The following is a 26,140-nucleotide window of genomic DNA, read 5'->3' as shown; positions in this document are numbered from 1 at the left end:
CAGCGCGTCTCAGAGCGAGAGGTGAGCGAGAGGCGAGCGAGAGGCGAGGAGAGGCGAGGGCGGCTCGGCCGTGAGGAGGGGGCGTCGGCCCAAGGCCTGTGCGCACACCCCGCCCGGCGGCCTCCACGGTCCCTTCCACCGCTCGGTGCCCCAGCAGCTGCACCTCTCTCCTCTGGCTCGTGCCTCCTCTGGACGTGCCGTCCCTTTGCTAAGATGCACCGCGGGCCCACGTGTCGCCAGCTCCCAGCTACTCGACGCCGAGGTTCCTCCAGAGACGTGCGCTTGAAAGGCGTTAGAAAATGCTTGCTTCTCTCTTGTTAGCCCATCTTCTGCCTAGTTTTGTAGGGGTCCAGCCAGGGAACCCAGGTGGGTGAGAGAAGGGTCTCGCCCTGCAGTCTTCACGCCTGGTCTCCAGACCCGACAGGCGCACCCACCGGGCACAGACGGGAAGCTGGAAACGAAGCAGGGACACGCCGGCCCGAGTGCCGTGGGCTGAGCGCGGCGGGGTCGGGTCTGTTTACCCCCCACCGTCACCTGCCGCAGCCCCGTCTCCCTGCCCACTGTGCCCGCAGCACCTCTGCACGCTCACCTCGGCCCTCCACTCACCTCCCACCGTCACACAGCCTTGGGAAAGGCCAGCCCTCTGTCCACTTGCGAGGTGGACGCAGCACAGCTGGCTCCGAGGGTCAACACCACTGCCCACATCGACCTCGCTGGCTCAGCTCTGGCCACGCAGAACCATCTGCAGCCAAGTCCTGCCCAGCCGCAGGCCTCACAGGGCAGGGAGGCCACGGCATGCAGAGTCCATAGGCGGAGGGCAGGGGCAGAGGGCAGAAAACACAGAGCACACAGGCTGCAGAAAGAGGGTGTCCCACAGGGATTCAGAGAACTGGAGCTACAGGCCGCACAGGCCTCTCTCCAGCCAGCGTCAAGTCCCAAGGACTAACCCCACCCTAACCCCGGCCCATCCCAGGCCCCTCCCCTCCCACCACTCCTGGTCTTGGGGGCATCCCGCCGAGGTCCTGACGTGGGTCCCACCACCTCTAACCACCTGTCACCAGGCAGAGCCCCTGGCTTTCTCTCTGCTTGGCTCCTGCAAAACTCCACCCCTTTCCCCGATGGGAATATAATTTTGAGTCTTGCAGGAATAAAGCCACAAGAAACAAACATTTCTTGGAACTAAATTGGGCAATAATATTCCACTAAAAAGGGATAAAGAAATTTGCAGACTCCACAATTAGTTCAGCTGGATAGGAGGGTCACATTTGAAGTCTGAAATTTTAAGTAACTGCAATGTTTTTATGAGCTTTGATTGGAACAGGGAGGAGACACATATTTAATGCTCATATGACCCCTACAACTTACACATCATTATTATTCTTTATTTTTGGAAGTACTTAATTTTAAATGGGTAATACCAGAACATAAAGTCTGAAACATTAGAAAGGATGTAAAATACAGCCAAGAATAACTTTCTCCCTCCCCTGCTACACGGGTCCCACCTCAGGGTCACCTCTGTCACCAGCTGCCGGTCTGTCCTTCTAGAGACTGACCACATCAAGAACACATGAACGTGCACTCTTTACACGTGAGCGGTAGGTACTGCTCCCACGGGCTGTCCTGGGGAGCACCTGACCTGCAGCCCACGACGCCCACTGAAACGTGCCTGATGTGTCATAATTCACAGCTGTCCCAATCGATCTGAGTGACATCAGGTCACTATGCCCCCTGGGCCTCACCCTCTGACGAGGACAGAGGTGGTGTGGCAGCCTTTCCACCACTAAAAGCCCCGTGTGTTACTTCCTCTGGTAATGGGTGGGTGCTGTACCTGCCAGGGTCTGTTCAGAAGAGAGAAGCACATCAAGTAGTTCAAGAGGCAGCATGTGACGTGGGGAACCAGGTACGGTAGGTCAGAGGGTGCGGGAAGGTGGGCAGCCAGGGGTGACACCTGCAGGGTGGTGACTAACGAGGGACAGCCGGATGCCCCCCGTCCCCCCGGGCCTGGCAGGGGGCAGAGATGTCATTCTCATCGCTCCTGTTCACCCTGGTGTCCAGCAAGTGCACAGAGGCAAGAGAGAGAAACAAGGGCCTGTAGACTTGAAGGGAAGAAATAAGTCTTTATTCACAGAATCTATAGGAAAAACTACAAGAAAAGCTGGCAGAGTAGGTGTGTTTAGAATAAAGGTCAATACATAAAATCAATTGTATTTGTACATGTAAGCAATGACAATGGAAACTGAAATTGAAAAGATACCAACAGCACATCCACAAAATGATGCTTTTATGGCTTGAGCTTTTGGTGTACTATCCCAGAAATCTTTGTCTACTCTATCAAAATCATAAAATATAGGGATAAATTATATGTATACACACACACACACACACACACACACACATATGTGTGTGTGTGCTGAAAACACATCACAAAACCCTGATGAGAGAAATTAAAGACCCAAGTACGTGGAGAGACATGCCATGCTGGAGGGTCTGAAGACTCAGTTTTGTTAAGATGCTAATTCTCCCCAAATTAATCTATAGATCAGTGTAATCTCAGTCATTTTGGAAATTGAGAAGATGACTGAAAATGTAAATGACAATGCAAAGGACCTAGAATAGCAAAACAAGTTTGGAAAAGAATAAAGTTGGTGAGCTCACATGACTGATTTAAGACTTGCTGTGAAGATACAGGAATTAAGACAGTTTGGTGTTGGTGTGAGGAAAGGAATACAGGTCGGTGGAACAGAACACAGAAGCCATAAATAGACCATAAATAGACCATAATAAATAGACCCATGCATATAAAGTCAGTGACTTTCAAAAGGTGCTACGGTAATTCAACTGGACACCTGTAAGGAGAAAAACGAAGCCTGTCATATGTAAAATTCACTTGAAATAGATCGCAACATGAGCGCTAAAACCAAAAGCTTTCTAGAAGAAAATCTTCACAACCCTGTGGTAGGCAAAGATTTCTTAGACATGACATCAAAAATACAAACCATAAAAGAAAAAAATGTTTCATGAATTGGACTTCATCAAAATTAAAAACTTCTGCTCTGCAAAAGACACTCATAAGAAAATGAAAAGACAAGCCACAAGCTAGAAGAAAATATTTGCAAAACATACATCTGATAAAGGACTTGTATCCAGAATATATTTTAAAAACTTTAAAAACTCAATAAGAAAATCCAATTAAAAGGGCAAAAGATTTGAATGATTTACCAAAGAAGAGATACAGATGGTAAATAAACACATGAAAAGATGCCCAACATCATTCTTCATCATGAAAAAGCAGTAAAAGCTACAGTAAGATACTACACACATATTAGAAGGGCAAAAATGAATCAAAAATAAAAGTTGATGATACAAGTGCCGGAGAGAATTCAAAATGGTGCACTCAGGAAAGCAGTTTGTCAGTTTCTAATAAAGGTAAACATACACTGCAGGGGAGGAAAAATCTTTTTCCTTCTACTCTTTTAGGTTCTCTGGGGCTCTGTAACAAAAAAAAGATTAAGAAGAGAAAAACAAACAGAAGTTTATTAACATATCTCAGATATACATGGGGGAAACTTGGTGATGAGTATCTCAAGGAGGTGGCTGGAACTCGTAGCATCTTAACCTAAAACAACCACCACCAATTTTCAGAGAAGTGACAAGACCAAGGAAAGGACTCTGAGTTTCTAGGAAGGTAAATGTATGTGGGAGCCAGTGGTCCGGAAGGCTCGTTGTGTGGGTTCCTTGGCGTAGCCTCTGGGCTGACAAGGGTCTAGGGTCGTCTCGGATTTGGACGAATTTATGTTCTGTTTTTAGGGTAGAGAGATTTCCTTGTGTCTGCTTCTTCCCAACTGCCTTCAGCTCAAACAAATCGCTATGCCACAGTGGCCTATTGGGGATGGCAAATTCTGCTGTCCTTTAAAACCTACAGTACGCCCCAGCAATCTCACTCTTAGGTATTTTCTAAGAGAAATAAAAATATCTGCCAACACAGAGACCTAGGCAAGAATGTGTATGGCCGCTTTGTTCACAACCACTAAAAGCAGGACACAACCCCACCTCCGTCGAATGACGAGCGGGTAAACGGTGGCACTTCCCTGCAGTGGGCACAGTGTGCAAATTATACCTGGATAACCCTGGCCTATAAACAAAAGGATCAAGGTCTCACTTCACACCCCCCCACCCTTTAATAGAGAAACTGCAGGAAGCCCCTGCCAGCGGGGCTGGAGGGACAAAGCGGAGAGATGGTGGGATGAGCAGGGCCACAGCTGGAGTGGGGCAGAGGGGGAGGGCTGGCTCCGGGCCCCCAGAGCCCCACCAGCCCACGCCCCGCCCCGGAAGTGGAGCCGGTGGCCCTGACCCAGCACTGCCTCGACCACACCGCACTGCATCTCCACACCCTCCCTGGGACACCCCACCCCTGGACTCGGCCCGCGGGGGGGCCCACGTGCTGCTGCACCAGGAGAACCTGATGCGGTGCCATCAGATCACATGGCAGACGTGAGAAGCCGGTGACACTATCTATGCTCGTTTCCGTGACACAAATTTATACCCTAGAACTTGGTTTCTCATCCTGGTAACAACATAATTGCTAGTCATAACTTCAAATTATCCCTGGAGATCCAGACAGCCTCTTATTTTTACGGCTGTGAGAACAATGTTGAAAACATCTAAATCTGGTTGCACCCTGACACGTCCCAATTTTAAAGCCACCAGGAATTGCTAAACCATGATTTTGCTGGTTCTCTTTAAAAATAGTGGGTGCCTTAAACAGAATGATTGATAAACATCTTATTTGATTTTTATAAGGGGAAATAACCCACAAACCAACTGTATTTTAAAATATCTTTGCACATTTTAATCACAGATCAGGTTCTGTGATTAAAATGTGCAAAGATATTTTAAAATTCCTTTTTCCTTAGGATTACCACTCTAAAAAGCTCCCATGTGCCTCCAAGGATCAGTCACATTCCTCTTCATTCTGGTATAACCTGAGGCAACGACCCTGCCAGCGCTGCATCTCCCTGTGGGTCTCACCTGTCCCCCAGGTGAGCTCCATCCAGGAACATGTAAACTTCCAACCCACCGCTCTGCTCCTCTCCTTTCCTCCTTGAACAAACCTTGGTGCACCCAGCAGGCGCTAGACAGAGACACCCCCGGGCCCTGCTCCGAGAGCCCCAGGCCACAGGAGGTACGGTCCAGTGGACACAAAAGAAATGCTGCCACAGGCGACGGTGAGAATAACACACACCGAGGCGCAGCCTCCAGCTGACCAGGGTCTCGGGCCGACAGCGGCAGCCACGTGGGCGTCGGAGAAGGGCCTGAGGTGGGCGTCAGGCTGCGAGGCACCGGGAGAGGGGCCGGGAGGGCCAGAGCCTATGTCTGGGCTGGAGGAGGAATCACCAGAGCTTGATGCCAAGCTAAGGGTACGGGCGCCATCCTGAGGGCAAAGGGAGCAGGCCTGCAGGACGAGCAGCACAGAAGTGGCCCCGCAAACGTGAAAATCCTTCTCGCTTCAGAGTTAAAGCTCTGCTGAGTGGTCCTATCACAGCTCCATCTTAAATGAAGTCAAGTGTGAATGATCTGAGTTGCTGTGTCATCTAGGCCGTGTACTTCCTGAACAAACTCTGGTGATGTCTACGTAAAACACAGCAGTTTGCAAGAATGCTATTTGCTGGAAATGCAGACTCTGGGCCCTGCCCCAGACCCAGTAACCAGCATCTGCATTTTGACGAGCGTGGGAAGCTCTGATCCACGTGCTGGCAACGCTGCCGGATGCTTCTTCAAAGGACCTCAGCTCCACAGCTGCCTTCAGACTTTTTTTTGAGGGCTGCAGGCCTGGGCGCAAGCACCCCTGACCAGTCATGTATGGGCAGTGAGTGGAGCTGGTCAGACGCCCCAGGAGCGGGCGGGAGACTGCAGTGTCAGGGGCCCGCCAGATTCAACTGCTCTGTCCAGTAGCGAAGCACCGAGACGCCTCCTGCCAGGAACAGCCAGGCCAGCGACAATCAGCTGGGGTCCCATGGCCACAACTGAGCCCACACTGGGCAGCTCGGGTCTAATTCTGGTGCCACGGGGAACGGATAGGGTTTTCCTGGGACAGAGGTGCACCCACCAAACGGGCAGCTCTGGGCTGCTCCACATCCAAGGTGGGCCTCACTCTCTCCAGGACGCTGGTGCCTCTGGGACTCTCAATACTTCTGAGACCCCCAGTACCTCTGACAGTATCCCAGTGCCTCTGAGAGCCCCTAATGCTTTTGAGTGCACCCCCAATACCTTGAGGGCACCCCAATACCTCTGAACACCCCGATACCATCCCAGTCCCCCATACACGGGTGCTGGGTTCAGGGATGGGGAAGGCCTGGGGTGGTGGGATGGTTGGAGAAGCCTTCGGGAGTCGTTTGGGGGGACGCCACTCTCGCCTTGAAGGATGGTTTGCCTTTGCCGCGTGTCCCCGTGTCCCCGCGTGAGCTCGTGGGGTGTCACCCCAGAACACAGTGACAGGGCAGCTCCGGGACGGCCAGCAAGGGCAGGCGAGATGCTGGCATGGCTCACCGGCTCAGACGGGGTGCCCGGGAGATGCCCCAATTCTGCCAGAATAAGCCCCGTTCAGAAGAGGCGGAGAAAATGAAGAAAACACCTGGTTGGTCGGTACCTACCTATGATGGAATCCCTCCGGAAAACGTCTCTATCGAAAATGTAAAAGGACAGGTGACGGAAACTCCGCGGAATCTCGCAGTAGAAGTCCTCTCCGTAGAAGGGGCTGGACACAGACAGAAGGGGCACCGTTAGATTCTACGAGGCCGCGTCCCCTGTCCTGGGAGCAATCAGTCCTGGGGGGTCAGTCCTGGGGCGAGGATCAGTCCTGTGGGGAATCAGTCCTGGGGGGTCAGTCCTGGGGGGTCAGTCCTGGGGGGATCCATCCTGGGGCGGGGATCAGTCCTGCGGGGGGGGGGGGGTCAGTCCTGTGGCGTCAGTCCTGGGGGAGGATCAGTCCTGTGGGGAATCCGTCCTGGGGGGAAGATCAGTCCTGGGGGGGGATCAGTCCTGGGGGGGATCAGTCCTGGGGGGTCAGTCCTGGGGGGATCCGTCCTGGGGGGAGGATCAGTCCTGGGGTGGGGGCCGGCTTCCAAGCGCCTGCCTCAGGCGTGCACCTGTGACCTCACGTGGGGGACACGAAATTGGGAGCTGGTGGTCCCGGCCGGGCCGAGGGAGGCGGGAGGGGGGGAGGGAGGCGAGGGCAGGTGACAGACATGGAAGGACCTGTACGCAGGAGCTGCATCAGAGCCTCCGCTCGGAGGGGGACGAGCCCACCTGTGCTTGTTTTACTGACCAGCTCAGGTCCAGAGCAGGAAGGGGTACCACGCTGGCCTGAGGTCCAGGCGTGCAGAGAAGGCAGCTGCTCTCTCCCCGCCATGTCCTGGGGGCCAGAGCCCCGAAGGCACGTCCCACAGGAGTCAGAGCTGCTGCCGAGGCCTTGCTAGAAGGCGCATGAGTATGACAGGTGTTTCCAGGGCTGCCCCCGAGACGGCCACACACGCGAGTCCTGACTCCAGTGCCCCTGCCCACGGCCTGGTCCCCATCCCGGCTTTATCTCGGGGGACTGTCCCCACTCTCAGCTGCAAATCAGGATCACCTGGAGAGGTTTCTAGAAAACACACTGCCCAGGCCCCACTCAGAGGGCCCTCTTTAGGGGTGGGTCACAGGGTAGCACCTCCAGTCCCACACCTGCCACCTCCTGACACAGAGCCGTGACGCCAGCCGGTTACACGTGGGGGACACAAATCTCACCCCCGGCCCCTGGAGGCACAGGAGCCCCGGGACAGGCGGTCCTGCACCCAGATGGCACTCCCCCCCCCCGGTGAGGATGTGGAGAAATTGAACTGCTTGTAGGAGTGTAAAATGGGGCCATCACTTTTCCAAAACGGTAAACCCGGAGTAACCATTATAGCCCAACAGCCCACCCCCAGGGGTATGTCCTGGAGCAATGAAAACACATCCACACAAAAACTGGTACGTGCAAGGTTACAGCAGAAACAACCCAAGCGCCCATCAACAGAGGACGGACACACCGAACGGGGCCCCTGACCCACTGGCGCCTTCAGCTCTCACGCTGATGCTCAACGAGAGAAGCCAACACAAGAGGCCACACAGGGTGCCGTTCCCTCTACGTGAAATGACCAGAACAGGCTCGTCTGTGGAGACAAAGTGGATCCCTGGTTGCCAGGGGCTGGGGAGCAGGTAAAGGGAACGGGTTTCTCTTTAGGGAGATGAAAAGGTTCTAAAATTGATTGTGGTGATGGCCACACAACTCTGAATATAATAAAAACCATAGAACTGTACATTTTAAATGGTAAATTATATGGTATGTGAATTATATCTCAGTGAAGCTATTTTTCAAAAACCAAAAATTTTAAAAATACATAAAGATGTCAGCAACTGAATAACAGAATTAACATTCTAGGGTATATCATGCTTAAGTTATTTTTTCTCTAAAGATATATGGATATAGAAGAAAAATAAAGACACATGTTTTTAAATAATAGTGGGGTTACATTATTCAACCTGATATACAGTCAGCTTCTTCCTTTAACATGGGGCCATGGACCACTTCCCAAGTAAGTACAGGCCAAACAGCACCTGAGGTGTGAGTGACCACAGCCGCAGGACTCACACCTTCCAACACGCGGACAGCAAGTCCTCCCCCACGTCCACCACCGGGAGCGTCCCTAGCCCTGGTGTCCTCAGGACAGTCCCCGAGGTGGCTTGCTTGGTGGGAGGGCATCCTCCATCCTGGGCTCTGGGACCACGGACCCTCCAGGAAGGTCTCCATCAATGTTTACAAACTCTGCTAAGCTGGTGACCAAAACTACTGCTTTCATAGGAAAAGTTTAAATTATTGGTGAGGCTGAATGTCTGTCAAGCGTGTGTGTGAGCACTTTTGTTTCGTTTTGTGTTGAAATGTCTTTGGCTCATTTTCTGTCAAATGACCATCTTTTCACATTCTTTTCAAGTTCAGGATACTAATCCACTGAGAACTTTTAAATTTATGTTGCAAAGTAAAAGACAAGTATCTGACGCCCAACGTACAAGGAATATGTTTGTCGTCCACAAACAGGGACAGGCAGGCGGCCCGGCTGTCCCCACCAGAAGCCCAGGGGGTCCCTGCACAAAGGCCTCCTCAGCCCAGTCGTGGCATCTCTCAGGTCGGGGCTGGCATCAGCAGGGCCCCCTGGTGCCCGCACGCGGCCAGGCCACCCCCTTCTTGGTCGACGGGAAAGCCTGCAGTGTCTCTTCACAGGGGCAGAGTTGGAAGCATATTTCCAAAAGAAAAGGAAGCTGTGGATGGTGGGAAGTGGGGTGAGATCCCCCCACGTGCCTGCAACACAGACTCTCCTTTCTGGGGGACTCAGAGGGGCTGCACAGCCCGAGCGCCCCCGGCTGGCGCCTTTGCCTGGGCATCTCTGCGCACAGGTCAGCAGCAGCAGAGGCAGGATTCATGCCCTGCACGGTTGCGGGCGTGTCCAGATAAAGGGAAAATGCTGCGCAAAGGACTGGACGGCCTTAACTACCACTATCTGACAAGGGGATTAAGACGTGGCCTCTGAGGCCGGCCAGAGCGCTTTCCTCGCTAATTACAGGGAGAAGTTTAAATTCAGTTTCACAGAATTGGGAAAAGAGAAAAAGCCTCCGACAGGGGAAGCTGTTGGCCTCCCGCTCCGCGAGCCCAGATGTGCAGCCGAGAGGTCCCGGCAGGACACCCCCCGCAGGACCGCAGAGTCCTTCCCCGGCCCCCCCAGAGCCCGGCTGGTGCTGCCCTGCCCCCGCCGGGGCCAGACGCGAGGTTCTCCCCGTTTCATGCTGTGTGCTGTGTCCTATGCTGCAAACGCCAGCATCCGTTTCCCGGCATCTGGGGGAGGGGAGCGCGGGAGCCACGGGGACAGAGGGAAGCCTCCCCGCAAGCCCCGGATGCGCCACAGGGCAGCCCTGGCGGAGCCCAGGCGCCCAGAAGCGGGGACCCGGGGCCCACGCCGAGGCCCAGAGAGAGCTGGAAGCCAGGCAGGCGGGGCCCATTCTCCGAAAAGGGTGCCGGCCGGCTCTGAACAGCTCTGCGCTCGGCTAATAAACGTGCAGGTGGTTAAACCACTCACTAAAACCTGGATTAAAATTCATGAAACCGAATGCTGTATTCAGGCGTCCACAGAAGAGTCGGGAAGGGAGGGGACTCGTGCAGCCTGGTGCTCGCGGGACCCCAGCACTGGGAGGGCCCGCACCCCAGGCGCGAACCGCCCAAGGCTCCCAGAAGCAGGAGAAACCCTGTCTGGTTTCTCCCTCACTTCCTCTGAATGGCGATTTTAAAGCAGCGCGGCCCTCGGCACCTGAGAGCTTGTCTCTGAGGCTTCCAAGAAGCTCTGCATCTCACTGGGAGGCCGGATGCTCAGCCTCTGGTGCTGAAGCCTCCCCCTAAGTCGTGGGGCACGGCCTGAACACAGGGAGGGGCGGCTCCCAGGAGAGAAAGCCGCTCCCTCCACGCGAAGGGCGGATGGAGGAACGAGGGCCTGCCCCCCAGCTTCATGCAGATGTGACCGGGGGCCGGAGGGAGGCAGCTGACCCTCCCGGGCAAGGAGGCCTGGAGGTCAGATCACAGTTTTCCTCCAAATGCTGGGGAAGAAGCATCCCGCCTGGGCCCCACCTGGGCCAGCCTTGGCCCGCAGGACAAGGCTGCATCACAGGGCACAAGGGCACCCAGGGCGCCCGCCTACAGGGCCAGCAACACGCTCTTCCAGAAGCACAGGACCCCAGCCAGATGTCTGTGCCAGAGCCCGGCCCTCATGGGTGACCTGCAGCCCGTTGCCCTGGCCTGAGCAGCCCAGGGTGGACGGCCACGTGGCCTTGGCGGGTTCCTCACTTCTTCCAGACTCAGCTTCCCCATCTGCTCACATGGGGTGCACCCCACACGGGACTCCCACGTGCGGCCCCTCCCCTCCCCCCCCCAGAGAAATCACGTGTCCTCACCAACAACTCACACCCGGACTGTCCTTTTAAGGCCCGGCCACGCTTCTTAAGGTAACTGAAACCCCCGGACTCCAGAAGCTTCAGAAAGGCCCCAAGGGAAGGAGGGTGTCAGGGAGAAGCCTGGGGGCGTGAGGGGGGCGGCAGCCTGGGGAGCTTCTGGGGACCCCAGAGGAACCCATTAACCACAGCATCCCGACACCCCAACTGCCCGGCCCACAGCTCCACGGGGACTGACTGTCTACTCAGGGAGGGTGGACAGGGCAGGCCCAGGGTCTCTCCCTGCAGGGTGGTCTCTCCCTGCAGGGTCCCAGCCTTACCTGGGCCTGGGCACGGCGGTCAGCTGGGCATCTGGGAAGCCCTGTGAGAAGCCCCACATCCTGAGATTCAGGGGCTCAGTGAGGACTGGAGCCCAATGTCTGGGGGATGCTCTGAACTGAAGGCCCACCCTGGACCAGACAGCTCCCCAGGACCGGGGGGAAGGGTCCCCGCCTGGAGCTCCCCAGGACCGGGGGGAAGGGTCCCCGCCTGGAGCTCCCCGGGACCGGGGGGAAGGGTCCCCGCCTGGAGCTCCCCGGGACCGGAGGAAAGGGTCCCCCCCTGGAGCTCCCCAGGACCGGGGGAAAAGGGTCCCCCCCTGGAGCTCCCCAGGACCAGGGGGAAGAGTCCCCGCCTGGAGTTCCCCAGGACTGGGGGGAAGGGTCCCCGCCTGGAGCTCCCCAGGACTGTTGGGGCAAAGGGTGGTGTGGAACGTCTGGGCCTGAGACCTGCATTTATGTCAAAAAGACTTATTTTTTAAGCTTTAACTTGAGAAATTAGAGAGAAAAGAAACATAAGGGGAGATGATGCTATTTGTACAGTCTCATAATCTCAAAGTTGGTGTTTTCTAGTCAACAACTTGGTTTTCATCAAGAACATCTGAGAAAATGACGTCTTTCTTCCCAAACCACAGAGCCCCTCTTATGCTGTCACGCCCTAACCCCAAACAACTTCTCCCTCCCGGAGACAAGACCCGAAGACCGCGGACGCCACCACACAAAGCTCTATTTTCTGAGCAATTTGCATCTCTCGGAAGGAACAGAGAGACCCTCTCAAGTCACGACCCACATGCTCCTTCTGATTCCAAACCGGAAGTTCGCGCCCACCCGCGGGGGAACAACCTTTCATTCGGGAAAAATCTTGGCGAGAGTGATGGGATTAGAGATTCTGTAATGTCACCCAAATCGATAAGCGTGGTAATGAGCTAGCTCCTTCCTCACTGTGCTCTAGAAAGCGGTTATTTTACTAACTTCTAATTTTATGTAAAAAAAAAAAAAACCTACCAACAAAAGAACAAAAATACTGCCCATAATCGCACTACCCAGAAAAAATAACCACAGTGGCGTTTAAGTCGTCACATACCAGACCATTTTTAGAGCTATGCCAGTTTTTTAAACAAAAAGTAATCTTACTGTGAACTCAACTTTGTAACTTGCCTTTATCGCTTGACAGACACAACCAAACTCTGCGAGAGGCAAGGAGGCTCGGTCGCGGGGTCAGGGCCGTCCGGTCCAGAGGCCCACAGAGGCGGGAGGGAGGGGCTTCTGGGCTGGATATGGGGGGGGGGGTCCAGGCAGGAGGCTCAGCACAGCCTCAACAGAGCTGCCCTGGGGGAAAGTGAGGGTCAGAGTAGGAGCCCCTTCCTACCTGTCGTGGGGAGAGGCGGGCAATGTCATCCTCAAAATAATCACTTACATGGACAAAAGGAAATGCAAAACGGGCACTGCACGGAATACGCCTGCAAACGACTGGACCAACCCAGCTCCTAAGAGCTCTTATGTTTAACTGTAGCACGAACGTGCTCCTTGTACTGGTTAGGACGGTGGTTGTCTCCACAGGCAGCCTCAGCTCTGCTTTGCCCTCCCGGGGACCCCAGGATGCCCTCCGCAGATGCACTGTGGCCCCAGGCGGGCGGCTGACCCACCTGGACCCTGACAACACAGTTTCATAGAGCCTTTCCGTGTAAATAAACGGTAAGAAATGATGACTTGCCATTTAAATGATTAAACATTATAGCTGTGAAAAGCTAAATGTGAACACCGTCCACTTGCACCATCAGGAAGATACTGTTCTCGGGAGGACAGAACTTTCCCCGAATCACCGTCCTGGAGGAGGGACGGGCCGGAAAAGGCTCCTTCTCCCCGAGGTGTCCGACCCAGGGGGTTCCCCCAGTAAATCTGCAACAGCAGTCCCCTCTCAGTGCCCCCTGTCCCACGCCAGACATGCAGGAAAGGAAGGCAGGGATGGTGACACCTGCTCATAGGTGAGCAGCGTTCTGCAGACCCAGGGCGTGGGGACACCCACAGAGCCAGGCCGCAGCCCGATGCCCGGACCCCTTTGCCCGGAGAAAGGAGGGAAGGGGGCGTGTGTCCGCCCTCTCGCCCTCATGCTCCATCTGCACTCCAGCCTGAGGGAGGACAGACCACGCTGGGTGGCACTGACCCTCTGCGGCCACCGAGGCCCCTCTGACTACGAGCCCCAGACGGGGCACCGGGTCCTGCCGGCTCTCTCAGGTCCAGAGATCAGACGTAGGCTCTCTGTTTCCTACAGCAACTTTGCCAAACAAATGATCAACCCTCACAGGCGATGGTGAGCCTGGAGGACGATCTGGGAGTTAGGGCCACAACACAGCAAGGCGTGCAGCTGCTCCGTGCGGGCAACACTGAACCCCGACGGCTGCCGGTGCCGGTGGCCTGTCCAGGGCGCAATGCCCTCCTTGTCACCCAGGCATGCCCCCTTCCCTCCACCCTCGCAGCTGCCATCTGGGTCTGGGTCTTGTGCCGCTGGGCTCTGCCCCCCAGATTCGGCCCCTCAAGAACTGAGCTGCATTCAGACACCACCTCCCGTGACCTCCACCCGTGGTCTCTGGCCTTAGGAATTCCCACAGGACGTGTTCAGACATCCCTCTACCTTCTGTGTCTCTAAACCTCTCTCACACTTTCCATTCCTTTGTGTCTCTGGGGTAGATTTCTTTTTTTTTTTTTTAAGATTTTTTTGATGTGGACCATTTTAAAAATCTTTATTGAATTTGTTACAGTATTGCTTCTGTTTTATGTTTTGGTTTTATGGCCATGAGGCATGTGGGATCTTAACTCCCTGACCAGGGATCGAACCTGCACCTCCTGCATTGGAAGGCAAAGTCTTAACCACTGGGCCACCAGGGAAGTCCCTCTGGGGTATATTTCAAATGTACCTTCCAGTTTACCAATTTTCCCTTCAGCTATGTCTAATCAACTATTTAATTCATTCACTGAGTTTTTCATCTAAATTCTTGTGCTCTGCATTTTTAGAAATTCTATTTGATTCTTTTTCAAATTGGTGCAGGCATTCTTCATCATTCCTTATCCTGCTCATGTTTTCAATCTTGTCTCATTACTTTTAAGTTCACTAAACTTTGTTAGCTGACATTCTGCAAACATTGCAGGTCTGATTCTGCTGTCTGTTGTTTCTCTTGGAAAGTGCACATGATGCTTTATTTCTGTGTTCTTTGTGCATTTTCTCCTCTGAGCTCAAGCTCCCTGAAACGTTATACTGGAGAATCCTGAGACCTAGATTGAAGGAGAGGAGTGGATTTGCTTTCGACTGCCCTGTCATTGCCTCAGCAGGCGTTACAAACTACTAACCCAAGACTGCATTAATGTATGTGTGTGGTTTTGTGGTGCAGATTCAAGCTACACACTCACAAAAGCCAGCTTGTGATTTCAAGTACTCAGCACCAAGTGGAGGCACAATTTTCCTTGCTAACTTCTTTTATGGAGCAGGTTATTTTCTTTTGCCCTTACACTGTAGAGTCAAGGTCTGGGGCTACCAGCTTGCCCCTCACCAGTATAAATAGGGGTTTTGCCTCAATACTAAATGGCCACATACACCCACATTTTTAAATCATTTTTAAAATTGAAGTATAGTTAATTTACAATGTGTATTAGTTTCAGGTGTACAGCAAAGTGATCCAGGAATATATATTCAGAATATATATATATATATATATATATATATATTCAGAATATATATATATATTACTTTTCAGATTCTTTTCCATTATAGGTTCTTGCAAGATATTGAATATAGTTTCCTGTGCTATACAGTAGGTCTTTGCTGTTTATCTATTTTATATATAGTATTGTGTATGGTTAATCCCAAACTCCTAATTTATCCCTCTCCCCTCCTCTGCTATGCCCTTTGGTAACCATGTTTGTTTTCTATGTCTGAGTCTGTTTCTGTTTTGTAAATAAGTTCATTTGTATCATTTTTTTAGATTCCACATATAAGCGATATCATATATTTGTCTTTCTCTCTCTGACTTACGTCATTTAGTATGATAATCTCTAGGTCCATCCGTGTTGCTGCAAATGGCATTATTTCATCTTTTTTGTGGCTGAGTAATATTCCATTATATATATATGTACCACATCTTCTTTATCCATTCATCTGGTGATGGACATCTAGGTTGCTTCCATGTCTTGGCTATTGTCAATAGTGCTGCTATGAGCATTGGGGTGCATGCATCTTTACGAATTATGGTTTTCTCTGGATATACACCCAGGAATGGGATTACTGGATCATATGGTAGCTCTGTTTTTAGTTTTTTAAGGAACCTCCATACCGTTCTCCATAGTGGCTGCGCCAATTTACATTCCCACCAACCACGTAGGAGGGTTCCATTTTCTCCACACCCTCTCCAGCATTTATTATTTGTAGACTTTTTAACGATGGCCATTCTGACCTGTGTAAGGTGGTACCTCATTACAGTGAGGTTTTGATTTGCATTTCTCTAATAATTAGCGATGTTGAACATCTTTTCATGTGTTTGTTGGCCATTTGTACGTCTTCTTTGGAGAAATGTCTATTTAGGTTTTCTGCCCATTTTTTTATTGGGTTGTTTGGTTTTTTGTTATTAAGCTGTATGAGCTGTTTGTATATTTTGGAAATTAATCCCTTGTCAGTAGTATCATTTATAAATACTTTCCCCCATTCTGTAGGTTGTCTTTTCACTTTGTTTACGGTTTCCTTTGCTGTGCAAACCTTTTAAGTTTAATTAGGTCCCATTTGTTTCTTGTCTCATATTTTTTTAACCTCTTCGAATTATTTTGTGTAGGTTTGTCTCTTTATTTGCTGTCAGCTTTAACTTTCTGTTTACAGCACTCCCTGACTTATCTGGTATATCAGATAAGCACTCAATAAATATTAATTGAGCTAATGAATAAATTAACCTTTCAAAAACTAAGCTTATTAAAACTGTCTGAGGAAAGCAGGAATGGTCTGTGAAGGGTTAGACGCTCTGATGAGTTGGGAGAATCACCTCGGCATACTCAGTAGAGTTAACTGGCTTCTGGTGACAGTGTTTGGGGGCTGCCCCTGATTCTGGCTGTATCACAGGTGGCTGACTTCCCAGAAGAGACAATATTACTACACCACTATTTTTATTTAGCTCTCAGCCTCCCTTCTCTGCTCCAAAAGCACATTTTCTTGTGCCACCAAAACCAGAAACTATGATTTCTATTTCTAAACTTGTAAGAAATATTTTCAGGAATGGTCCCTATTTCTCGGCCTCAACTAAAGCAGAGGTTCCCCAATTCCCTTCCCAGAGACCCTCAGCCGGCAGGTCTGCGGGGAGCCCAGCTTTGCAGGGACGGACGCTGATTCTCCAGGTTTACAACCCTCCAACATGGACCCTTCTCCTGGGGAGCTCACGGAAATAACCCTGAGGGCGACGGCAGCACCTTCAACATCAGCCCCAAAGCCACACGCGACCCCTGACAGACTCCTCAGTCTTCCCGTTCTCCTTCAACAGATTACTTCAGAGAATCCGGAGGGTGCATTCAAATAACACAGGGCCTCAGGAGCGGCCCTGCCAGTCTGGGCGACAACGGGGCAGACAGAGGAGGGAAGTGTCTCCATGTTTCGGGGGCAGGAGGTCTTAACAGTTCCTAAAAGTTAAATTCATTAAGTCATCAGAACGTGCTGTTTGTTCCCACTTAGAAGCAGCAATATGCAAGGATATAATTCATCTGCTAAAAATGTTCTCAAGCCCAAGATAGCTCTTTGGACGGACCCGTACAACCCGCAATTCTAAGCCCGAGGGCGGCCCACGGTCAGCACCGGCTCCAGAGCCGCTTACTCTGGTTGGGACTCCACCCGGCTTTGCTGTGCTTCACCCAGACTCACGCCACCGTCCCCACCCGCCTGCCTGCCAGGGCGGCAGAGGCCCCCCTCACCTACCCACTCCCTCTCCCGGAGACATGCTGTGACCACAGGTGCCACCACTTCCTACCCCAGGGCGGGGTCCGGGGCCAGCAGGCCTGGAGCTGGTGGGAAATGCAAATCACCGCCCCACCCTCCCCGCCTGGGGCGACACCTGGGCTTTAACAGGCTCTCCGAAGCGTTCCTACACAAGCTGGGGTTGAGGAGCACGGACTTGTTTCTTAGGCTGCAAACCTCTCAGTCTTAAGGCTTAAATGCTTCCCTCTCTCACCTGACCCCTCTCTTCCTCAAATCTAGCAACAATGCTTTCTAGGTCTCTGATCTCTGTGAACAGTTACTTCCACCCCCGTCTTGAGCCTCTTTAGAAAAAGGAAGATGGTAAAAAAAAGCTTCCCAAATATTTGTGCTCTGAAATCCTTGATTTGTCCTCTTTTGTTGCACTATATACTGCCCAGCTCATCTCGACTTAGACAGTCCTCACCCACCTCTCAGCCGACAAATAAGTCTATGTGCTCTGTCATTCCCGCTCTGCCCCGGTCATCACGGGCATTTAGGGACCATGAGCCCGTAACTGCCCCGGGAGCCCGTTCCCCTCTCAGGCCGAGAGAGAGGATAAGGATCGAGCGAGGGCTCCCTCCACACAGAAGCAACTGTCAGCACCAAATAAAGCGGCAGCGGACGTTACCAGAGCGACTTCTCCACGATTTTGGTCCTGAACACCTCCTCCTGGTCTAGGTTCACGGTGCAGTAACAGTCTCGCATCTTGTTTGGCCCCGGGTAAGTGGGAAGGTTTTTGGCTTCACCTAAAAAGCAAATGTAAATCTATCATCAGTTTAGCCTGGAATTATTTAGTCTCCTTGTTAACCAGACACCTTTCCCAATGACAGATTCATTTCACAGCAAGGCTCCTGCTCACTTCTGCACGTTCATTAGCTCTTCATCAGGTCTCGGTCTTCTTGCCACCAAAGCGCTGATGAGAAAACCATCTGTACTGTTACAATGCAAGGTAACATATACATTAACCTCTAAAGCAATGGATTCCTATAAAAGTAGTAATCCATTGGCCTAGGAATAAAGGATTGTTTTGTTTTACCCACGTTAGTCCCTTTAATATTTTTAATGTTTAAATTATGGTAAGATACACAGAAATGAAAATGTATCCTCTCACCCACCTTCACACATATAGCTCAGCAGCACCCACAGTTATCTCTATTCACACCGTGGCACAATCAGTCTCCAGAACTCCTTCACCTCGTAAAACTGAGACTGCACCCACTAAACAACAAGCCCCGTTCCCCCGCCACCACCCAGCCCCTGCCGCCCACCTTCTGCCCAGGGACCTCACAGAAGTGGAACCACACACTGCCTGTCCTTCTGCGTCTGGCTTATGCCACTGAGCACAACGCCCTCAAGGTGCATCCACGTCATGGCCCGAGACAGGATTCGCTTCTTTTCCAAGGCTAACGTTTTGCTTATCTATTCAGCCCCCGGGTCCCTTTTTATTTTGAATTTAATTTGATAGTATTAGGTCAAAGTTGGGGCAGTAATTAAGGAGAAGGACTCTTCTTTTACTGATGAGTAAGCTACGAACTCCAGCTGTTCAGAAGCCGGTGAGGAGAAGTCTGGGCGGGGGGGACCAGCCACGGGCCATGCCTCCCCAGCACGCGCTGGAGAAAAGGGAGGAGCTGCCAACGGCCCCGTGGAATCCTGGACGCCATGTCGCCTTTGATCTTGGGTCTGACGGAAGACCATTAGCGAAGCCGCAGCTGCTGGACCCTCTGCCGGAAGCGGGGAGTGAGCTTGGGCTGCAAGTCCAAGCAGCCCCTTTGCTTGTGGACCGATCGGGAGCAGAGGGGCTTGCGGCCGGGCAGGAGAAGCCCCCTCCCCGGAAGGAGCCCCCACTAACGAGCTCCCGCCTCCCAGGGGCCTCCTGTCCCCCGGCTGGGCGTTTGCAGGCACCCCCCAGCGCAGCCCAGGCACGGCCGACACCTGTTAGTACCACCCAGGGCCGCACTACCTCCTCTGGTTAAAACTGAAGGAAAAGCAACAACCACAGAAAGCAACCCAAAACCTCAGCGCTCAGCCCCCAGAGGAGCCACGCCCACACCCCACAAACACACTTGACGCCGCTCTCGGGGAAACACGCAGTGGGCAACTTCCTGCTGCCACCTCCCAAGGGTGGAGGTGAGCTTGACGGGCGCCAAGTCTTTCTCTCAAACTTCTCAGTAACCTTCTTGCTCGGGACGGAGGAGAGCAGCAGTTAACAGAAGTGGCTCAGTAACTGGGTGGATGTTTTCTGGGCCAATAAATTGAGTGTTTTGAGGCTTCCTAGCAGCCCCAGCTGTGCTCTGCACAGGCGGACCCGCTGCACACGCGGCCGGGACACCGGGCCTCTCCTCTGGGCCTCGGCTTCCCCAACCGTAAAAGCAAGACAGCACACGCCTCCCAGCCTCCTCTAACTCAAAAGGTTCTAGGAATTTCTCTTTTGGGAATCATCAGGGAGTCGTCAGTGACTCTCAGATGGTGAAGAAAAAGAAATAACAAATGAATGTTTTCCTAGGGGTGCGATTATCCTCACGGCACCTCACATCGCAAGGCCCCGGGAAGCGCCAGTCCAGGAAGAGTCAGGCACAGAACCACGGACCATCTGAGAAGGGGCGCGTGATCCCTGCCCGGCTTCGAGCCCGTTGTTAAGTGTCCAAAGACAGACTTTCCGATGGCTCCTGGCAGATGTGAGCAGTCACGTGTGCACACACAGGTGCGTGCAGGGGGCGTGACGACCCACGTCCGAAGGGGCCCAGCGGCTTCCCGCCCGCTTTCCAAACTGGTTTACACTCACAAATCTTCCCCCTCAAACAGCCCGGCTCTGCTGACTTTCCAGCTGACACCTCTAGGATGTGACCCTATTTCCTGCTGGAACTTTTTGTGCAAGAAATGAGATATTTAGCTGCAAGTTCCTGTGTTTCTTAAAAGTAGAAAAAACCCTTTTTTTTGAAAGTCTTATTGGAGATGGCCATTGGTGGAAAACACAGAACTGGGATTTTTTTTCTGTTTATTCTCAGAAGAACCTCAGAACACAAGCAGCGGCAGCTGACACTTCTCTTCAAGGACAGAAGAGATGGACGTGCCTCCCCTGAACAATCGGGTTAACAGCTGCGAGATGCTGAACTACCTTGTGTGGCCGTGAACGTGGCCTGGCTCCCCGCCTCCGACCCCTGGCCCTGCCCAACCCCGCTGGTTACAGAAACATCCCGGTTGCTATGACAACGGCGACACCAGAGCACCGGCAGGCAGAGCCGAGCCAACGTTAACAAGTGGCTCAGGCCAGGAGGGCCGGGAGTGGGCCGGAACCCCGTCCTGGCCGCGTCGTCTGCCCAGGGTCCTCCAGCTGGGGACCCCACCGTGGCCCAGGGGGCTGGGCGGGGCGTGTCCCAGCCACACTCAGAGCAGATGACGTCTCTTCCACGCGTGTTACTTGTGCCAAAGGCCGGAGGCCGCTCCCCTCCCTAGATGCAGATTAGGGGCCTTTCGTCTCCCTCAAAGGAGAGGAGAGCCATGACCCTTTCTCCAGTGTGTGGAGACATTTACCTAAGAAGGTAAAGCCATGCCTCGTATACATTTGTTGAATGACTGGATGAATAAATGCCTGCAAGGAAAAAGGAAAGTAAACTCTGGTTTCAGTCTACGAGCCAAGTCACATTTTCATACGCCTCCCTGCTGTTATCCACGTCTCCAAAACGTACACCGTTCACCCACCAGAACTGTCTGCTGGCGGATTTGATACAGACAGTAAATTGGCTCCCAGTACCACCTCTGAACACTGAATTTACTAACAGAAGTGAAAGGTAGCACTTAAAAATCGGTAATGAAACAGCACTGAAACAGCAAACCTGCTTCTGATTACAGGCGTCACACTCGGGGGGATCACAGCCAGAGAGCCCCAGACCCACAGGCAGCTGGGTCTCCAACCTGATCCGGTGGAGAGAAGAGCCACGTGTGGATGCCCACGCCTCCCGCAGGGCTGTGGGCGGTCTTCGTGGCACCGCTAGGTTCTGCCCTGACGAGGAAGCCCACTGCCCTTGAGGGGCAACAACGCTGTCTGCACCCCAAGAGGGGTGTTGGAGGTCTAACCAGCCTGGGCACCGCACGTCAGCCCGCTCACCTCCGAGGGGCTCTGTCTTGTCCGCTGCCCTCGAGAAGAGGGTCCTCAACCACCCCAAGAGAGACTCCCAGCCGTGAGCCTGGGGCCTCAAGTCTGCCACGTCCACGGAGTGTTGGAACTTTGCTCTTCCCTACTCAGTGTGTTGGTTTTCACCTCAACTACAGGCCAACCTCTGCAATTAACACCTGAACAGGTACTCGAGCCCAGTGCACTAGTCCTGTAAAAGCGACCCTCCCCGGCCCAGGGCCTCTGCGCACAGAGGCAGGACACGTGCAGGACTTACAGCCCCCGGTGCTCCCGTCTTCACGTGGGCTTTCGGGTCATTCTAAACACCTAACGGGTCTACAGATTCTGGCAGCCAACACAGCTCATTATACCTACATAAAAGCCTATTGGTCTCAAAAGATCAGTTTCATGATTAAAACATTCTATTTCCATGAATATATTTTTGACTGCCTTGCTATTTTACTTTAGCACTTGATATTAAATAGAACAAAAGTCCGTAAAACCTGATGAGATTGGATTTTATATCCAAGTTACCAACAGCCTCCTCTACTGCATGCTGATTTACAAGTCAGGAGAGCTCCAGGCTGAGCTGCCGGACCCCGCAGGGCTCGGCTGATGTCTGCCCCCGGGAAGGGGCATGACCATGACACAGGAAGATTTCCTAACACGCATCGCAGGTTCCCTCCAATTTCCAGAAAGAATAGGTGGCAACATGAAAGACAAGTTTAAAATAAGGCTGTTAAAATGGAAATTAAACGTTTAACATATGGTAAGAGGGAGGAAAATTACACCTATCCAACCCCACCGTGAGTGGTTCCGAGTTTCCCGGTAGCTAAGGAACAAATGGAAATATGGCGGAACACACATTTCTCACGATTTACCTAAAAATGAAACACACCAGCTCTCCAGGAGGAAACACCATGAAAAGAGGGACTGGCATGTCTTCCGAGAAAATTTTACAAAAGATGCAGAAACATGCTCAAGGGTCGCTTCTTTTCTGTCCTCAGCAGGTGGGGACTCGAGCGACGACCTGTGAGAATCGCTTGGCACAGGAGGGGACGCTGACGGGGGCCGAGGACGCTGGGCGGCCAGGAGTCCCAGGAAGAGCCCGGTGAGGCCCCATTCCGCACGCAGACACGACAGGGTCGCCCCTCAGGCCCGGGGACTGCGGGGCGGAGGGACCCCGTAGGAGCTTCTGGTCACCCCCTCCTCGCTGTGGACCCCACGGCCGTGCCTGGTCTCGTTTCCTCTCTGCGTCCAGCAGCCCAGCAGCGCCGGGCAGGTGATGAGCGTCCCTGCAATGTTTGTCCCAGGGACTAAAGGAGAGAGTCTGTGATGAAGTGACCACGCACGGCAGCTTCTGAAGACACTCGCCAGAGACGCGACGTGGGGACAGTCACAGCTCCTGTTCTGCTCCTCCGAGGGGGACTCCCGTGTCCCTCCCTTTGGTCTGGGCTGGCCTCAGGGCCCTGACTGACCAGCAGTGACTGCCCCGCTTCCTGGGAGATGTCAGAGCCACGTGCCTCCACCCTGGCCTCTGGACACCCTCTGCGCCCTGAGCCACAGGCCAGGCCCCCGAGGCCACCGCTGGGGGGACAATGCAGGTGCCTGGACAACCCGGGCCAGCCTAACTTCCCAGCGCCCCACACGGGTGACGGACGCGGCGTGTGCCTGCAGCCCGCCCACCAGCTGCCCAGCACGGCTCCATCCAGGCCTCACGTCCAGCCCAAATCCCTGGCCCCAACGTTGCGAGATGTGAGAGCACAGCTGTCAGACGCTCTCGGGGCTCTCAGCAAAGCAGCTCTCCACCGGGCCCCTCCCTGCACCCGGCGAGGACTTAAAGGCGTGACTAACCCGGCAGCGGAGAGCCCAGGAGACACCCAGAGTCCCTCCAGGTGAGGAGACCCTGCCCTGCACCCCTGCTGCCTTCTGACTCTGACTCAAAGTACCTGCGACTCTAATGGGAATAATAATGAAGTGCGGCAGCCGTGCCGCCGGGGGACACCCGGGCTCCGGCAGCACCGTCGACAGCTGGGCGAGTGCGGCTGGGGGCTGGACCGCCACCGATGACCGAGGGCCTTCCGGGCTGGGAGCTGACCCTCAGGTCACAGCTGGGGGCTGTCGGTGAAGGCAATGCTCTCCCTACACGGTGATTTTTCAATTCTGAATTAGTTGACGCCATTTAAAACTGGTGATTTCACATTTTTCTAATCCAGGACTCCCACTCCTTTAGAAAACTCAGAAGATCCAGCGGTGCTGGGCCACGTCCCCGTTTTAACGGTCCCTGGCCGGGTCGGGGCAGCCCCTCCCAGGGGCAACTGCCTGCCCTCCTCATGTGCCATGACTGTCAGATTCTATCTTGTCGCCGCCCAAAAGCCTTGTGGAAAGAAGTGCTGACAGGAGCCCCCGCTGCACGTGGTCTGCTCTTCCTGCCTGAGGCCTCCACCCGCCCTGGAAGCGTCCGTCTCTCCCCATGGCCCAAACACCGGTCACCTTGAGGGACGGGAATTTCTGGCTGGATGGACGGCCCTGCAGGGCTTGCGGGGGTCCTTTGGGGCACATATCTGTGGCACCCCTGCAATCACAAAATGCAGGGCTGGCACCACCTGCCGGGCTGCTCGGCCCGGTGCCCCGACACCCATGGGAACCCCCCAGCTTCCGAGCAGGCGGAAAATGCCGGGGGTTGCAGGGGTTGGGTGGGCGTCTCCTCCACCCTGGGCTGTCCGCTCGCCCTCAGTGCTCCTTAATGCAGAGCCCGGCAGACCCCCTAAGGCAAGGGGGGCGGAGCACCTTAAACACTTCTCTGCTTGAACTGAGAAGGCCTTAGAATCTAAAGAAAAGTGCAGTTTAGGCTTCTGGACAAGAAAGAACGCCTATGGCACGAAGAACAGCGGTGGAAAATCGCCCACTTCTCCATGTTCAGACTGATTTTGTGGACAACAGCACAGCCCCAGAATTATTTAGATCTTCCATCTGAATTGAATTCAACCTATTCAGCACCGAAAAACACACAGAATATTAGCTAATTTTGCTTTTACTTAGAGGCTGGTCTTTTCCCATCGGGAAAAAAAAGCAAGTGCTCTTCTCTTGTGCTTTTCCAATTAAGCTAGAAATGAAAATAGTGTTCTTGGACAGTAACGCAATCCTGAAATAAAAGCTGTAAAATTAAGCCCAGGGAAAAAGAAGCCACTCGTTTCCTTTAATTTTAGAATGCTGTGGTGAATGGGTATTTCTGATTCCTTGGAACCTGAAAATTTGTGCCTCTGTTTAGGACATACTTTTTCACCTAATGCTGCATTTCTAAGGGCTGCTAAGGCCAGAAAAGAGTAAGCGGCACTTACTCTGCCACCCTAACCCTGGGGACACACCTGAGGGGCCGCGGGGGACGGTGGAAACGGGGCCGCAGGCACCCCAGCAGGCACTTGGGGGCACACGGCCCCCCCTCCTGGGCTCCCCTGGGGGCAGGACGAGAGGGAGGTGCGCTACGTGACACACGCTCACTCAATCAACAGCACTGTCAAAGGTCCCATGATCGAGACACAGCATCTGACAGACGTGCCGGTCGCCACTGCCCCGTGTGCCGGGTACCCCGAGCAGCTGTGCCTCTGCTCTCGCCCCCGGCCTGCGACCAGCCTCGGGACCCTCCCCACCCGAGCTCCGGGCACCCGCGCCTCGTCCGGGTGGGAATTCCCTCCCGTCTCTCCTCTTGACTGTGAGCCCCTCGAAAACAGGAGCAGAGCCTGAAGAAGCTGGGGTCCTCCCGAGAACCACTGTTTGACAGGCTTGAATACGTTTGTAAACTGCAAATCTCCCGATTCATTTTCACACAAGAAGATGTTAGTTAGCTGGTTACTAAGATCAATGAAGAAGCTTCTGGAAAACAAAGTAGGAAAAACACCTAAGAAATAAACAGGGATCAAGAAGAACATCATTATGTGCGACATCACGATGACTAAAACAGCAGCTGAAGACTGTCGGAGCTTCGCCCCAAGTCAAGACCCCCTCCCCCGCCGGCCTGGCTGCACGGCCCCCCGTCCTCTGCTCCTCTGTGCTGTGCTTTTACTAACTGCACAGGAATTTCTAGGAGGTTATCAGTAAAGGCGTGCGGTCAGAATTTCAAGGTAGCTGAGAGGGTGAAGGAGAAAAAAGAAACAGAGATGGCAGGAATATTACTAGATTTTTTTTTTTTTTAATGAAACAAACTAAGGTGAGGATATTGTGGAAACTTCGGGAAGAGTGAGGACCCCTGCATACGAGCTCCACAAGGGCAGGGAGGCCACCCGCTAGGGTCCCTGCACACGTGGGCAGCGATCAGGAGGTGCCCGTGAGCACAGACGACACAGAACAGAACACAGCCCTAGGGACGTTTCTGCGCTACGAGACCTGGATGTGAGGGGTGAGGAAGGGACCCAGAGGAGAGCCAGGAAAGGTGGGGACACCCGGGCCGACGCCTGGCAGCCGGCCGTTGGCTGCGACAGCCACCCTGCACGTGCCTGGAAGGTACAGGTGTGTACGTGCGTGTTTTGATCTTTGTTTTTTAACAGATTATCGCAATAGGATAGGTGGACCATAAAATCCACCCATTTAAAGTGCACAATTCAATGCTTTCAGCACATTCACAGGGTTGTGCAACCATCACCCCTCACACCCCACACCCCACTCCCAGGCCCTGGCAACTTCGTTCCGCCCAAGGGTCCTCACGGTTTGACCAAGTGCCAATTCAGGGTT

General features: G+C 53.3%; 1 protein-coding gene and 1 long non-coding RNA gene across 6 annotated transcripts in view; one reads left to right on the top strand and one right to left on the bottom strand.

The window, feature by feature from the left end:
• Positions 1 to 26,140, bottom strand: part of RASA3 (RAS p21 protein activator 3) — an 89,041-nt gene that overhangs the window by 35,369 nt on the left and 27,532 nt on the right. For all 5 annotated transcript variants that reach the window (XR_014256250.1, XR_014256251.1, XM_082435223.1 and 2 more), the window contains exons 2-3: positions 17,930 to 18,047; positions 6,651 to 6,754 (exon numbers count right to left, since the gene is read on the bottom strand). Coding sequence is in view for 3 of the 5 variants with exons in the window: in XM_082435223.1 (XP_082291349.1) it covers positions 6,651 to 6,754; positions 17,930 to 18,047 (222 nt within the window). In the remaining 2 variants the exon portion in view is untranslated. The remainder of the gene's footprint in view (positions 1 to 6,650; positions 6,755 to 17,929; positions 18,048 to 26,140) is intronic.
• On the top strand, positions 19,250 to 25,602 carry LOC309647672. The gene is made up of 2 exons (XR_014256244.1): positions 19,250 to 23,307; positions 23,629 to 25,602. It is a non-coding gene; the product is annotated as an uncharacterized lncRNA (long non-coding RNA).

Source organism: Balaenoptera physalus, assembly GCF_965194825.1.
Source record: "Balaenoptera physalus genome assembly, chromosome: 18".
In the NCBI taxonomy this organism is placed as follows: Eukaryota; Metazoa; Chordata; class Mammalia; order Artiodactyla; family Balaenopteridae; genus Balaenoptera; species Balaenoptera physalus.
This window is presented reverse-complemented; position numbering and strand designations above follow the sequence as displayed.